The 15,204-nt window shown below is 35.5% G+C and overlaps 1 protein-coding gene across 4 annotated transcripts in view; it reads right to left on the reverse strand.

Moving 5' to 3' along the window:
* Window positions 1–15,204, reverse strand: part of LOC150086955 (tyrosine-protein phosphatase 69D-like) — an 823,111-nt gene that overhangs the window by 358,884 nt on the left and 449,023 nt on the right. For all 4 annotated transcript variants that reach the window (XM_090371707.1, XM_090371706.1, XM_090371704.1 and 1 more), the window contains exon 9: window positions 14,502–14,648. In XM_090371707.1, the coding sequence (XP_090227833.1) occupies window positions 14,502–14,648 (147 nt within the window). The remainder of the gene's footprint in view (window positions 1–14,501; window positions 14,649–15,204) is intronic.

The raw sequence follows: 15,204 nt of genomic DNA on the forward strand, positions 1-15,204 counted from the left end.
ACTATTTAATCTATTTGTAAACACAATTTAATAGGTTAATTAATCAAGAAGACTGTAAAAATTTCCAAAAAACTTATCCTTTTGTGCAACTATAAAATTCTGCATCCTCTATATGTATATCCGTGTCTATAGTACAAGATTATACAAGGGTGAGGCATCCACATGATAGGGTTACAGTCTTACTGGACACTTGGAAAGTATTCTCTTCCCAAGTGTCCAGTAAGACTGTAGGACAATGGCAGGACATGTGGAATCATTGTAATCTTTTGTGTGAAGGACTTTACAGGAACAAGATATGTATCCCTGTAGCCCAGTGGTCAGGAGCAAGAGTGCATAGCACGCATTCCTTGAGTGGACCGGGGTTCAAGCCCGTGACTACTAAATACGATAAATATTTGTATTGACGATTTATTGTAAACTCTACTGACTTGGTTGTCGTGCCGGAGTATAAACAGAAAATTTATTTAAAATTTATTTAAATTTATATTAAAAGAGTATATGTATTTCTGCCTATGGACTTTTCACTGGGAATTTCAATGTATCTGGTTATTACAGAAGAGTTCTGGGGGATCCGATGTTCCATACTAAGTTCCTCCAGACAGATGAGGCCTGTTTTACAATGCATTCCACAAAATTCACAACCAATATACAAGGGTTACACACAACCCTCATATCATGCATATCAGATACCAGATACATCATTTCTCTGTTAACATTTAGGCTTGAATAGTAGAGTGAGTGACATAATTATAGGTATGCATATTACTGGATCATCATGATAGCAATAGATATTTGGACTTTCTCACCCATTTCCTAGATGTGCCTCTGGAACATATTACTTTCAATACATGCCAATGCATGTAGTCTTGTACAATGGTGCACAGGCACAACTCATTTAATCAATATGATGCATCCCAAACAAGTATTATCTAAGATTGTGAATGGGCCATAGTCATAATGCTCCAGTGAAATAGGTTACCCAGTCACGTAAATCTTGTTGATTTTTATCATGAGAGATCACATAAACCACCGAAGCAAATACTGATCAGAACCTTTGACAGTGTGTGATCCTGATTAGTATTTTAGTATTAGTATTGGAAAAATTATGTTAGAAAGCTAAGTTTGCACAGCATCAGTCCAAAAAAAAATAAAAAATAATTCTGTCCAATTCTTCTTTAAAGATATTCTAACTATCTACTTCTACAACACTAAGGTGCAAGTTTATTCCAACTGTTACTCTCTGGTGATGCCATTGATGCAGTTAGAAATATGCCATACATTCTGGAGCTCAAATGTCACATGTATGACATGAAAAAGCATATTTTATTGCAAACAATGTGAGTCACAATAAATTTTCAGGTGAACCTGAACATTTTATTATGTCTAATATGTCAAATGACTGTGTGAGTGTGTGCACCTACACTTTTGGCATTATAACCAAAGACATTATGATGTCAAGACAGCAAGATAGTCAACAGAAAAACTGAATGTTAACCCTCAATGTTTTATGTTTCTATCAATGAGGTTTTTTTTTTTGTTGAGAAAAATTTCAGCATAATTGTCCAATTATTCTTACTGAAGAAAAACATGTGGAGGAAGCAGCTGTGCAGGCAACTGATAAAAAAAGATTGTAATGAATGTTTACAGCAGATTAGTAAAACTTTATCTTGAGTAACAATTTCATGAAATTATGGAATTAACAGCTGAATTTATAGGTGTTTCAGTGTACAGAGTGAGGAAAGAACTCAAGAACAAAGGTGCATTGTTAAGACCACCAAGGTAGCTGCAAAACCAAATTAGCACTGCAAAGGAAGCTAACAAGATACAGTATGGCAATTTCATACATAATACACATAAAAGTCAATGTCTACCTTTTTTTCACCATGAATGTCTTACTGCTAATCACCTGATTGCAAGCAACAGTGCATTCTTAGTGCACGAACTCTGGTTTTGCAAAATATATTGTAGCATCTCATAAATCCAGTATCCTTGGACAAAGTACACGCTAGATTTTTGAAACAGTTTTTTTCAAGTTATGCACATAGTATAAGTATTCAGAGGTAATTCATTATTTTTTTTTAGATAATACATCTCTGACTCCTATAACTTTCAAAGAACAATAGCCACCAGCATTAAGCCAAAATGTTAACCCATACTACCAGATTGGTCAAGTGGGTAACATACTTGCCTAAGAAATACAGGTCACAGGTTTAAATGCTGTCCCCAGTATGAGTATTGTGAGGTCCAGTATTTTTAATATGAGGTATAAATAGCATGATATGATGGTATAATTTCAGCAATTAAAGCCTTACACTAAATATATAATACTGTAATAATGAGTACTGTACTGTGCACTAGTATGTATTGAATGTCTTGCAAAATGAATGATTTTATATGTTGCAAATACACAGTAATGATGATTCTAGGAAATACATAAAACAGAAAGAAATGGTATTTGGTAATTATTAATGGAACATTGTGCTCTGGCTAACCTATTTTCCTTCTGCCCTTGTACAGATATTCAAAAGTGATGGATTTTTGAGATTCTACTGTACTAATATCTTCTGTATTTGGTGTCATCATAAAAAAATACAGTATCAGCAACACATTATACAGTAGACTACTATTCAAAAAGGCGCCTCCGTAGCCAGGTGGGAAGGAGCAGCAGTGCATAGCACACGCTTCTTGATTAGACCGGGGTTCGAGCCCGTCACCACCAAATACGGAGAATGCGGAAAGGTCAGGGAATGACCACCGCATATCCCGGAGCAATATGGCCTTAGTTGCTAATGCTCCTAAAAACCAAATAACAAACAAACAAACAACTATTCAAAATGCAGCACCGATGGATACTAAATGAACATTTTACACATTGTAAAATACATATTGCTGATCAGTTCATTGGAAAGTATAAAATTATGGCAAAGGCATGCAATTTTTTAAATGACAATGTACCAAAGTAAAAATGGCACAATTTATATGAAGATTTCAATTGACTTAATCATAATGCTATAGCCAAGTTTTTAATACATGCACATGCACAGTAAACATTCCTGCTGATAGTGCTATTCCACATTTACCTATTTTATCTATTTTCTTCTGGTCACATGATCAATCCTATGAAATGCCATGCATTTTTAAACATCTATGACACTGCCATTTAAAATACCCTCCCACGTATATCATTTTTTTTTATGATTCCAAGAAGGAATAGGCAATCGAATGATTTTGTAAGAGCTGAATTATTGATTACTCCAACTGCTTTCTTCTGGGCAGTGTCTAGTAGTTTTAGTCTAGGAATCATTTACGGTGCAGTTTGCTTACTTCATATATTTTAACTTTAAGCTTCAAAGATAGAAAGGCTGCTTTTTATAATTCAGTGTCTTCCTATTTTATCAGTGCATTTGCAACTCTCCTCACCTTTTTTTGTATTAAATTAACATTATTCCCTTGCTTTCCTCACTGATACAGTAAGTAGTCAGATCTTTAGTGTGTTCAACGTTGCATCAATAAATTTCCTTAATGACAACATTATTATTATTATGTCAATACAACATTTATTATGTTTATAAGTAATACTCAAGATATGTTTAGTTTAATTTAATAAAATCTTTTTTAAAATTTTCATTATTTTTTTTTTAACAGGATGCAAAGAAAAGTTGAAGGTACTAATAAATCAAGCAAATACATTTAAGTTCACGGGTTTTTCAACTTACATATAGACAAATTGAAAAATAGCCTCCAACAAAAAAGAGGAAAGGGGCTTATAATGCTCTTTGGGACTAGTCCCTTCAAAAGCATCACAATGGGAGTTTGTGTGTGTGTGTGTGTGTGTGTGTGTGTGTGTGTGTGTGTGTGTGTGTGTGTGTGTTGCATGTACAGGAATCCCTCCCCAACTAGTTTTTAAACGATGGATGGATTTGAGATAATGCGGTTTTATATTTGTATGGCAAAATTTTATAATCCATACTTTCTTTACATATACTTGGTTCAGTCCATTCTGCCTAAGCAAAAGAGACAACAATTATTACTCCCATATGTTACACAAGCAGATATAGTGGATGATAAGGTGTATGTTAAGCACCAAAATAACCATGACTATGAGGCATCAGTATATACTGAAACTCAGGCACTTTCCACCCATGTTAGAGGACAGCAATTATAAACACCCTATTACTCATGAGGGACTAGTGAACAATGCCAATTTAGGACAATTCTGACCTTGGAGAATCCTTTTGCATATAATTTTATAGGCCATAAAAATAAGGCAGCGGGAGCACCAGACCAACAGTAATTGCATTGTTCTGGTTACCCCCATGGACTTGAGGGATGCCTGCTACTGCATATGGCAGAAGATTTGTTTACTTTCTACAGAACATGAAGAAAGTTGCATTTAAAATGTGACAGATATTTTAAATGTACACTTCACATAGAGGGAACTTACAAAAATGCAAAAAAAAAAAAAAATTATTTATGAAAAAAATCACTTAAGTTCATATCTTTTGATTTTGATTTTAATGGTGCAAAATTGACTAGGGTTATAATGTGCATGGACAAAGTTAAAATTTCAATAAAAATTAAGATTTTGGTAACCTTTAAAAAGGTTACCTTGTCAAATGGTTATACATATACAAATAAATAAAATACAGTATAACAGTAAAAATAAATTATCTATTTTATACATGTGCATGCATATTAATAGCCTGTAAAAACTTAAATACTAATGAAACACAGTTTCATTGTCAGATAAAATCTGACTGAGTGTATATGGCATGGTCAAATGGTTTAAAGTGGTAAAACATGCTTATCTAAAGAAACATACCATTAAAACATACTTAATGGATAAAATGGTGTCACATTGCTTGCACATAGCAGAGTCATCAGCAAACAGGAAATGTGGCAGATAACTGTCCTATGCAGAGCCAAGCAAGAACAACTTCTTCTTTATGATCCCTTCACAGACTAGACTGATGCAGTTTGATTACAGGCTTAATCTGATATAGTTTGTTTGTTATCTGCTGATGCCACAAATCTTGGCACTGCAAATATAACTTATTATGGATTACTTGCCTGTAGTCTGTATAGAGGACTAACATGTCAAGATTATTCATTGGGCTGCTGATTTGGCTACGGTATCAGCCAAATCATTTTTACTAATCCCAGTGTGGTTGGGGAGCCAAGAAAAGAGGATATTGAATCTACCTTCAGAGAGAGTGCATATCATCTGCTGAACCTGGGACATAGTTGGATGAGTAGTGCATCTCATCGCTGATAAAGTCTGTGGCGCACTTAAAGAATCAGTGTATATAATAAACCACTGGTATTGGCAAGTTCTTGTGACCCATGACTATTCTATAGCGTGCAGCTCTGCAGTGTATATGCTGCACTCAGGGGAGTCCGATCAGATATAATATTATCTGAAAAGACAGTAGCAGGTCCGACATACAGTTATGACTTTGAGCCCTCTGTGTAAACCGGCAGGAAGTCAGAATGTTCAGCTCAGCGTTCTGAATAAAGCTGACAGTAGCAGAAGACAAAATATCAGACTTCAATCTGTTCTTAAGGGAGAAGTCACATGCTGGTATTTGAGTGTGCCAGGGTGGAATGGGCTGCTTTGGTGATTGGCCAACTTTGTCAACTGCGATGTTAAGCTGAGTTCAGTTTCAAAGCATACTGTAGAGGCAACTGTTTCGGTCAAAGCAACAAGGATTGTTCATTTGCTTCCATGTATAAACTTTGGACAGAATATGTTCTGAATGCACCAGTAGCAATAAAAATAGTCTGATGGTGAATTGGGTCAAGCCACCGGAAGACACTATTTCTAGCAGGCACATATACCCAAGATCCATAATCTGATTTTGAGTGCATGATACAGATGGAGTAAAGTGCACCAGTCTACACCCCAAAAAGTAGAAGAGAGAGAGAGAGAGAGCATCGAGATGTTTAGTCTCCTCATGCATTTGTGCATAGATGATGAATATGTTTGAGAAATGTCAACTTTTTGTCAAATACAAGTCCCAAGAATTTCATCTCTGCTACTACTGGAATGGTGCCTTGTTCAACTCTTAATTCAGGTTTGGGGTGAAGGTTACACTTATGACAAAAATAGACACAAATGGTCTTCTCCAGTCAGAACTGGAAACCATTGTCCATTGCCTGGGAGCTAAGGTGATCAATGGCTTGGTGCAATTGTCTTTCAATAACCCTCATGTTGCACGACTGGAAGATTATGCTGAAGTCATCAACACAGAGTGCACCATTTCGGCTGGAGGAAGTTGTTCGGTAATGGAGTTTGCTTTAACGGCAAAAAGTGTAACACTTAAAGCAGTACTCCCTCCTCTTGGCAAAAGGACTAAGACAGGGTGGATCCTACTCGAACTCAGAAAAAAAAAATGGGATAAGGTTTTTAATAAAAACAGAAAGGTGACCTCTTAGACAGAGTTCATAAAGATCTTTTAAAATACCAAATCACCAAATCTCCAAGTTGTATCATATGCTTTTTCCATATCAAAGAAGACAGACACCAATGCTCTCTTAATAGGAAAAGATCTCAAATAGATGTTTCCATTCTAATTAAGTGGTCCAAATTGGACCTCTTCCTTCAGAAGTAGCACTGAATGCCAGGAGAGAAGGTAATTTGATTCTAAATACCATAAAAGATGAGTATTGACCATTCTCTCCAATATTTTGCACAACTAGCTAGTCAGAGCAATAGGTAGTAATTTGTTGGAAATTTAGGATCCTTTCCTGACATAGCAAAACCAAGAATAGTTACCTTGAGCCAGGTGTCCAGAAACTACTCTTCAAGGAAGATTCTGTTATACAGGAGGAGCAGGCACTCCATGAATTTTTATGAAAGATGTTTAATAATTTCATAATGGATATCATGTGGTCCAACAGCACTTGCCTTTGTAAGGGTGAGAGCTGTTTTCCGCTTGTGTATGGTAAATGCCCATTACAGGAGTAAATATGCTTTGATGTAAAATTAAGGGCCTGATTCTCAGTTTTGCGTTTAAGGACAAGTAATTCTGGGGAGTAATATGATGTTGTTATGTTAGAAAATGTTTCCCCACGAGCACTGATGAATGCACTATTGCAATTGAGTCTGCAATACTGCATCCATTATGTTCTAGAACTGATGAGGGGTTTGCTGTGGATTTTCCCTTCATTATCCGTATTTTGTCTGAGACCACATTACAGGTAGTTGCCTGGTAGTAGAAGACAAAAGAGAGGAGTTTAGGGTGGAATGAGGAATAAAGAATCTCTTTCTTACAAGAATAATTTCAGTAATGTGGCGTGAAGAAATATTATCAGGGAAATTAAAAAACACTGGTCTAAAGAAGGAAAACAGAAATATAAATTATGTAATCATCCTGTTTAGCACTATTGTAATACCAAATGACAAGGGACTGAGAATAGCTTAGAAGCTTTATTTGAGAATAAATTGTTATCAAATTGCGATCTGGGATACCTAGAGGATGACTGCAAATATTAATTGTATACTTTGAATGGGTTGTTTGTGAAGAAAAGATCAAAAGCTTGGTGTGTGCTTAGGTTTGGCTAGTATTGTAGAATCAAATGAACAAGTTTGTACTGTCATTACTATCATTAACAACCCTACCAACCTTTGTATTGTTTGCAAACTTGGACATTAAGCCTGATATACCTTCATCAATATCATTGATAAATACAGAAAACAACAATGGGCCCAACACGGAACCCTGGGAGACTCCACTAATAACATTAGTCCACAAAGAGCAGTGTCCATTGATTACCACTCTCTGTCTTCTCCCACTCAACCATCCCTTTATCCATAGCAGCAACTTGCCCTTAATACCATACTGCTCCGATTTGTACAGTAGTCTTCCATGTGCAACAGTATCAAAAGCTTTCCAAAAATCCAAGTATATGATATCAAAATTATTTTTTACATCCAGTTCCTTGGTGACCACATCATAGTATCCAATCAAATTGGTCAGACAAGACTTCCCACTTAACAAACCCATGATGTGCCTGAACTATAACAGCAGTCTTGTCTAGATGATCCTGCAGTGCTTCTTTAATCAGTGACTCCATTAATTTCTCCAGAACAGAAGTTAAACTAACAGGTCTGTAATTACTCGTGTCACCTTTTGATCCCCATGGATCTCCAATCCATGGGGACCTCCCCTGAGTCCAAGGATGCTCTCATAATCATGGCTAAGGGGTTACTTACTTTCTATGCTGGATAGATCCCACTACCCCAGGTGCCTTTCTTATGTTTAAATTCCACAATTTCTCCTCCATCTTAGTTATTACAAAATCATTTAGCTCCCTGTTAGGGTTTTGATAAGCTTCTGGCCTCCATTACCCTGCAGAATTCCTCATGTGTGAACATAGATTCAAAATACTCATCCAGTTTATCAGCTACCTCAGCAAGTTCATCTACAATTGAATAGCCAGTGTCAAGTGGACCAATCTGATTCATCCACTTCCTTCTAGAGTTTACATAAGTAAAGAAGACTTCACTGTTTTTCTTTGCATCTTTTCCCAAGGTTTCTTGTAATCTGCCTTCACTTGCCTAACATCCTTTGTGCCTTGATTATGGACTAATTTATATCTATCATAGGTTTCTGTGTCACCTGATAATTTATATGCATCCCATGTATTTTTAATCTCTGCCACAAGCTTCATTAGTTCATTTGATATCCATTTAGGCCTTAACCTTGAACAGTATTTCTTAGTTGGTATGAAAAGCCTAGTAGCTTCCAAGAGTAATTCCTTGAATGCTTCCATTTAGAATTTGCTGTTGGTAATATCATCAGTTGGTCCCAGTGTATAGAATTTAAAAACTGTCTGAGACCACTGCAGTCACCTTTAGGAAAGCAAAACCCTTCGCATTACCCCTGACGACAGTTACATCTTTGAGAGATAATGATGATTACTGAAAAAGATGTCTTGGGGTGTGCTGCATTACAAGTAGATATCATTATTTTATCACTCTTAAGAAAAGCACTGTTTATTTGTAATGCACACTGAATTAAGTGACCTTTGACTGATGTCACTTGATTTCCCTGTTTAATTATTTATTTATTAATTATTTAATTTGGTTTGGGAGTGATTCGAATCCTAGAATGCACCTTTCCCCACGTTGTTTCTCTATAATGCCTGACTGGAAGAATATGCTGACATCATCAACACAGAGTGCACCGTTTACTTTACAGCTGGAGGAAGTTACTCGGTAATGGAGTTTGCTTTAACAGCAAAAAGGGCAACACTTAAAGTAGTACTCTCCCCCTCTTAGTAAAAGGACCAAGACAGGGTGGATCCTGGCACACTCAAATACCAGCATGTGACTTCTCCCTTAAGAACAGAATGAAGTTTGATATCCTGTCTAGCCGACCGGGCTAGCCGAGTGGGTAAAGTACCTGCCCGGCAACCCAAAGGTCGCGGGTTCGATTCCCGCCTCGGGCTTGGATCAAAGTACTGCAAAAACCTTGGGAGGTGCAATATGGCCACAGAAGCCGATGCGCCAATAACTACCAAATCAAAAAAAAAAAAAAAAAAAAAAATATCCTGTCTTCTGTCTACTATCAGCTTTATTCAGAACACTGAGCTGAACATTCTGACTTCCTGCCAGTTTACACAGATGGCTCAAAGTCATAACTGCATGTTGGACCTGCTACTGTCTTTTCAGATAATATATCTGATCAGACTCCCCTGAGTGCAGCATATACACTGGATGTCATATGTTCTGTTTTGAGTTACTATGAATTGTTAGAGGTTAATTCTTTGTTTGACACTTAATTGATGCAGACAAAGCATATCTTTTTTTCGGAATTAGTTCAGGGCTGATATATAGATGAATATGTGAGTTGAGTACTTCCATATTGGAAACTTGAGCAACCGACAAGACATCACTTGCTCATGGCCCACTGTGGTTAAGGTGAATGGTGTCGAACGTGTCAAACTACCTCCCACTAACAGAACTGTAAAGGATTACACAAGGTCAATGTTCATGGTGAGCAAAGGGTGCAGTGCATTGTACGGTCTTAATGGAGGTCACTCTGTGACAGATAACACTGAAATACAATATGGAGAATGCAAGAAAAATATCCCAAATGACGTGCACTGCACACTCAGATGTATGGGGTTCCACAGCAGATAAAAGAGGTATCCTCTCCTTACTTCGTTGCTGATCATCACTGACAGTGAATGCTGTGGTGTCAACAACATGCTGATTGGACACTGGAGGACTTACTAGAATGAATAAGTGCACTGGTTAGATGAGTCCAAATACTTGGTGCAACATGCCAATAGAGATGCCTTCATGTGTCATGCAAGCAATACAAGTCCATGGACCCATGTGCATGGTGCCCACTATCCAAGCAGGTAGCAGTGCCTGCATAATATGGGACATATTTTTCTGGCAAGAAATAGAACCCCCCACCCTGGTGCATACAGACCAACATTTCACTGGTGCGGTCTACTGGCAGCTCTTAGGAGGCTATGTGTACCCTGCCATGTTTCATTTTTTCCTGGACAGAAACAGGATCTTCCAATGTGATGATGCACTGTGTCATTTCATTGGGCCCACACTGTGCACAAGTAGTTCAAGGAACACAGTGAACACATCGCTCATTGGCCTCCAAATTCAACTGACCTCAATCAAGTTGAATGTATGTGGGATGTTTTGGAATGGGAAGTGAGGTGTATGGACATGCAACCATCATCTGTTCTGACACTGTGGAAAGCCTTGCAGGCATCATGACTTCTGATCCATACAGACATCTTCAGACATTTTGTGGAGCCAATGCCTAGGTGAATATTGACTGTTATCTGTGCGAACAGTAGCCCAACATGGTATTAGATAGGTGGTCATAATTCAATGATCACTGAGTGTATATGGTTCAATCCTTTTCTATTAATGCTCACATACAAGGACTCTTTACTACTATTCTTATCTTTCCAAGTATATTTCAATAGTCTGCATCAGAGTGCCTAACTTCTAAGTAAAATTAGTACTGATTAATTTATACTTTACCTCTGTAGCAGCTTAGTTGGCATGATACAATAGACTGTTGAAATAACGGCACCCCAAATAACGGAACATTTGAGCTAATGGCACATTGAGATTGGATGTTTACATATAGCGCAGATGGGCTTGCAGTGCCGAAAAAAGAAAACGGCAAATCACGTGATTACTGTATTTGCTTATGTTCACCATTTTGAAAGTGAATTGCATACTGATATCACGGATTATTCTGCATTTTACATTTATTTTAAAGTAAAAACCCCTCGCTACAGCTCCTAAATTTAATAAATCTCAAACAAAGAAGAAAAGAAGAACAACATTAAAGCTTAGTGACAAACTTGATATAATCCAAACTATTACACTAGGGTCACCTGGAAAGTTTGGGATTTGAACCCAGGCCTTTTTTGCCAGATGTGGGAAGGACAGTAATGATGCCACTGTGCTACCTGGACAGACTAAATCTGATATAATAAAGAAAATATAATGGGGTGTAAACAGAAGTGTAGTAATGGCAGAATATAACATTGGATCATCAACATGTTTATGTTTTTTATGTGCAGTTAATAAAATTGCATTCTTATTCTCTCTATTTATTATTTAGCCTCATTATTTTTTCATTAAATATATTAAAAATAAAACTTTCTAGATAACGGAAAAATCAAAATAACAGCACCTGAATCCCCAAAGGTGCCATTATTCTGAACGTCTACTGTATATTGCTGTCTGTATGCTACTTGTTTAGACAGGTTTGGGCTCAAGCCCCTTCAATGACTAGAAAATTTCTAAAGGCCTCTTTAACTGGGTAAACTAATCGATAACAGGTAGAGGGAGGGAAGATTTTTCCCAGTGATCTATTCCAGTGTTTTTTCAACCTACAAAACATGTAAATTTACCTATGAAAACACAATGAAATTGACAAAATAGACAAAGGCACACACACACACACACACACACACACACACACACACACACACACACACACACACACACACACACACACACACACACACACACACACTTTAGTATAATGTTCTAGTTAGTGTGGACACTTTGTTCCTGGATCACAGATCCTCTAGAACAGAAAGAACTGTGTCATTTCATATTTATCGTAGTTTGTACTTCCTAATAGCTTATATTTATCCTATGCAAATTTATTTTGTATTATTAAGTTCGTCTGTTCGCTGATCATCCATTTCGACCTAGATTTTGATCAGTAACTATTTACACACACACACACACACGCACACACACACACACACACACATGTATATAATGTATGTATATTTATGCCTAACAATTTTTATGCAAAAAATTGTTAGGCATAAATACACATAATTCAATAATAGTATGTAGCCTAAACATGCAGTAAAGATAAAGAATAGTTGAGCAGGTGGGTCACTATATATATTGCTGTATATAGCAATATATATAGCGACAGTTTATCCAACCTCAGTTACATTTTCTAACAGGATTAAAAGATGATTAAAATTACAACAGGATAAAGATTATTTGTTTCCCATAAAGTACCGACAAAGATATATATAAAGTATAATGCTAAAGTGATTGCTTTTTTCACAGGTGTACGGTGTTCTTCTCTAGACTATTTGATCTGCTAATACTATCCACACTGATCGATGTATGTACTAATATCAATTAACAATCATGTTATATCAGATTCCATGTTACCTTAATTCCAATGTGTACATTCACTGACCAAATATGAGGCAGCATTTGAATAAGAGCTAATTAGTAGGTGGTGGAAGTTGTATCAATACTTTTTTCCATTGTTATGGGAATATTTTTCTGAAACGAAAACAAAAAAAAACAAACTATGTATCTAATGATAAAATCTAGTCCAAGAGTCCTACTTACAACTGAAATCAAATATAATGTATCCTCAGAATATTAAGACAAAATAATTGGCAAAAAAAAATTAACAAATTAAAATCTTTGTTTGAAATGTTTGTTTACATGTGCTAATGACCAACAGGAACACAGAAAAACACTTTTACTTCCTGGGGTTCAAATGTTTAACTCATGTATGTAATAAATAATACTGTTTTACTGTTTCAAAAGTTTTTTGCAATAAAATCTATGTTCCAATGAAGTATAAGTTTTTAATGAGTTTCTGTTAAGAATTATTATCTTCAATAAACTCGACTATGTTAGTCATGAACATCAAAAACTTTAAGTTCAAAAACACCTTTGTATAACCTACCTTATAACAAACAAAATTAGAAGTTCAGTAAAGAAGCTTACTAATTTTTTTTTTTGGATGCAATGCAAAATTTACTGCTATAATATTTTATTTTTCAAAAGGCAGACCAATTTTAGCAATTTGAAAATCTTTTAATTTACCTTATAAACTTAACACTAATGTTTACAAAAATTAGTATTAAGTCTGAAAAATCAAAAGATCAGCAAGTTTTCAATAAATTGTTTATGCACTATATCTGACTGCTGATATAAGATACTTTTGTGAGTGTATTATTCAGCTTGAGGAATTCAAAACAAAGTTTTAGGCAGATGTCATGCTTAGTCATTGCATAATTATGCCTAAGTGTGCTACTTTCACAGGTAATTGTCTAGTCAATTAACAGTGAGTGAAGTAATACCTTTTACCCAGGGGTCGAAATGGAAAATTTTACGAAATGGAACGCTTGTTAATAAAATATCTTATTTTTAATAATGAAGTATGTACATGACATTACCGATGAATATGACGAACCGGAACGGTGTTCCGGTGCGCTCTGGTCCATTCCGAGCCCTGCTTTTAACTCAGATCATTAATGCAACAGTAATTGAGGATGCTCTTTACTCTCTTGGAAATTATTGCTTGAATAATCTTTAATAAAAAAAAAACATAATAAATAAGAGTGCATTTTGAAAGGTATACAGTATTGTATAAATGAGCTAGTCTGTGTGAAAAAAAAAAAAAAACAAGCTTTATGTAAAATAGTTATCTAGTTATATTTTCAAATTTCATTTTTTTCTATTTAACAAACTTGATAATGCTAAAATATTTAATAGGGCAATGTTAAATTCAAAAGAAAAAATATCTAGCCATGGGAAACTGCTTTCAGAATTTCTTTTAAAGGGAGAAGTATAATGTAACTATTGAGAATCACTAAAATGATATATTTATAACCAGATAAATACAAGGATTAATAGTTTTGTGTAAGATGTTCTCTTTAAGGGATGTTAACCTCTTTATCATCTCTAAATAAATATGAGTATTGATTGATAATTCTTATATTATGTTTTATACATATAGAATATAAAAATGTATGAACTCATAATGCTAAAATCAGGAAATGCTTAACTACCCAAGATTACGAAAGATAATGATCATTTATACATTAATATATATATATATATACACACATATTATATATATATAATATGCATAGACACACACACATACACTAAATAATAAAATTTATTTTAAACTAGGAAAAATAGATGCATATCTTACAGCAAAATTTACCTATTAAATGACTCTGCAATATATGCTCCATGACCATCTTCATTATGAACATCTTCATAAGTGGTAACATTCAAATTTTGTGGATTGACAGGAAGCACTGATAAGGGTTCGCCTTTGCCTAGCTTGATAATTATCACCCGATAACATCTGAAAACATAAGTTCAACACAATCACACATGTGAGGAAAGAGCCGTGCATAATGAAAATTTGGAAATACATAGTGTTTGCATGTTGAGCTTTTATAAATGGGCAAAAAAACTAGAAAAAATGAAAAACAACTGAAAAGAACAAATTGCAATGATAATGGAGCTTGGTAGTACTGAAGCACATCCTTCCAATAGAGCAATTTATTGCATATGTAAAGTTCTGGAAGGTGTTGATAATTTTAAATTTGCCTCCTTACAGTATTCCATATATGTTCACTTACTTGCACTTTTTTGGAAGTATCCTCACTCTAAAGAAAATTCAACATCAGTTGACCTTTTTCGAGAGAACATTATCATTCATTTGAAAGAAATGAGAGCTTACAATAATCTTATACAGGATTCAAGGATTTTTCCTTATACCTCACTGAAGTTTACAACTCTTCTATTGAAGAGGTGCACATCCATATGTGCATTGAATGTTATACTTGCTTAGACTATCAGACTGCCTCCTCCATTGCAATTCCTTTCTCTAATGTGTACTGGTTGATTTCAGATAC

This window comes from Mastigoproctus giganteus, chromosome 4 (genome assembly GCF_048544385.1).
Source record: "Mastigoproctus giganteus isolate SK-2022 chromosome 4, ASM4854438v1, whole genome shotgun sequence".
Taxonomy (NCBI): domain Eukaryota; kingdom Metazoa; phylum Arthropoda; class Arachnida; order Uropygi; family Thelyphonidae; genus Mastigoproctus; species Mastigoproctus giganteus.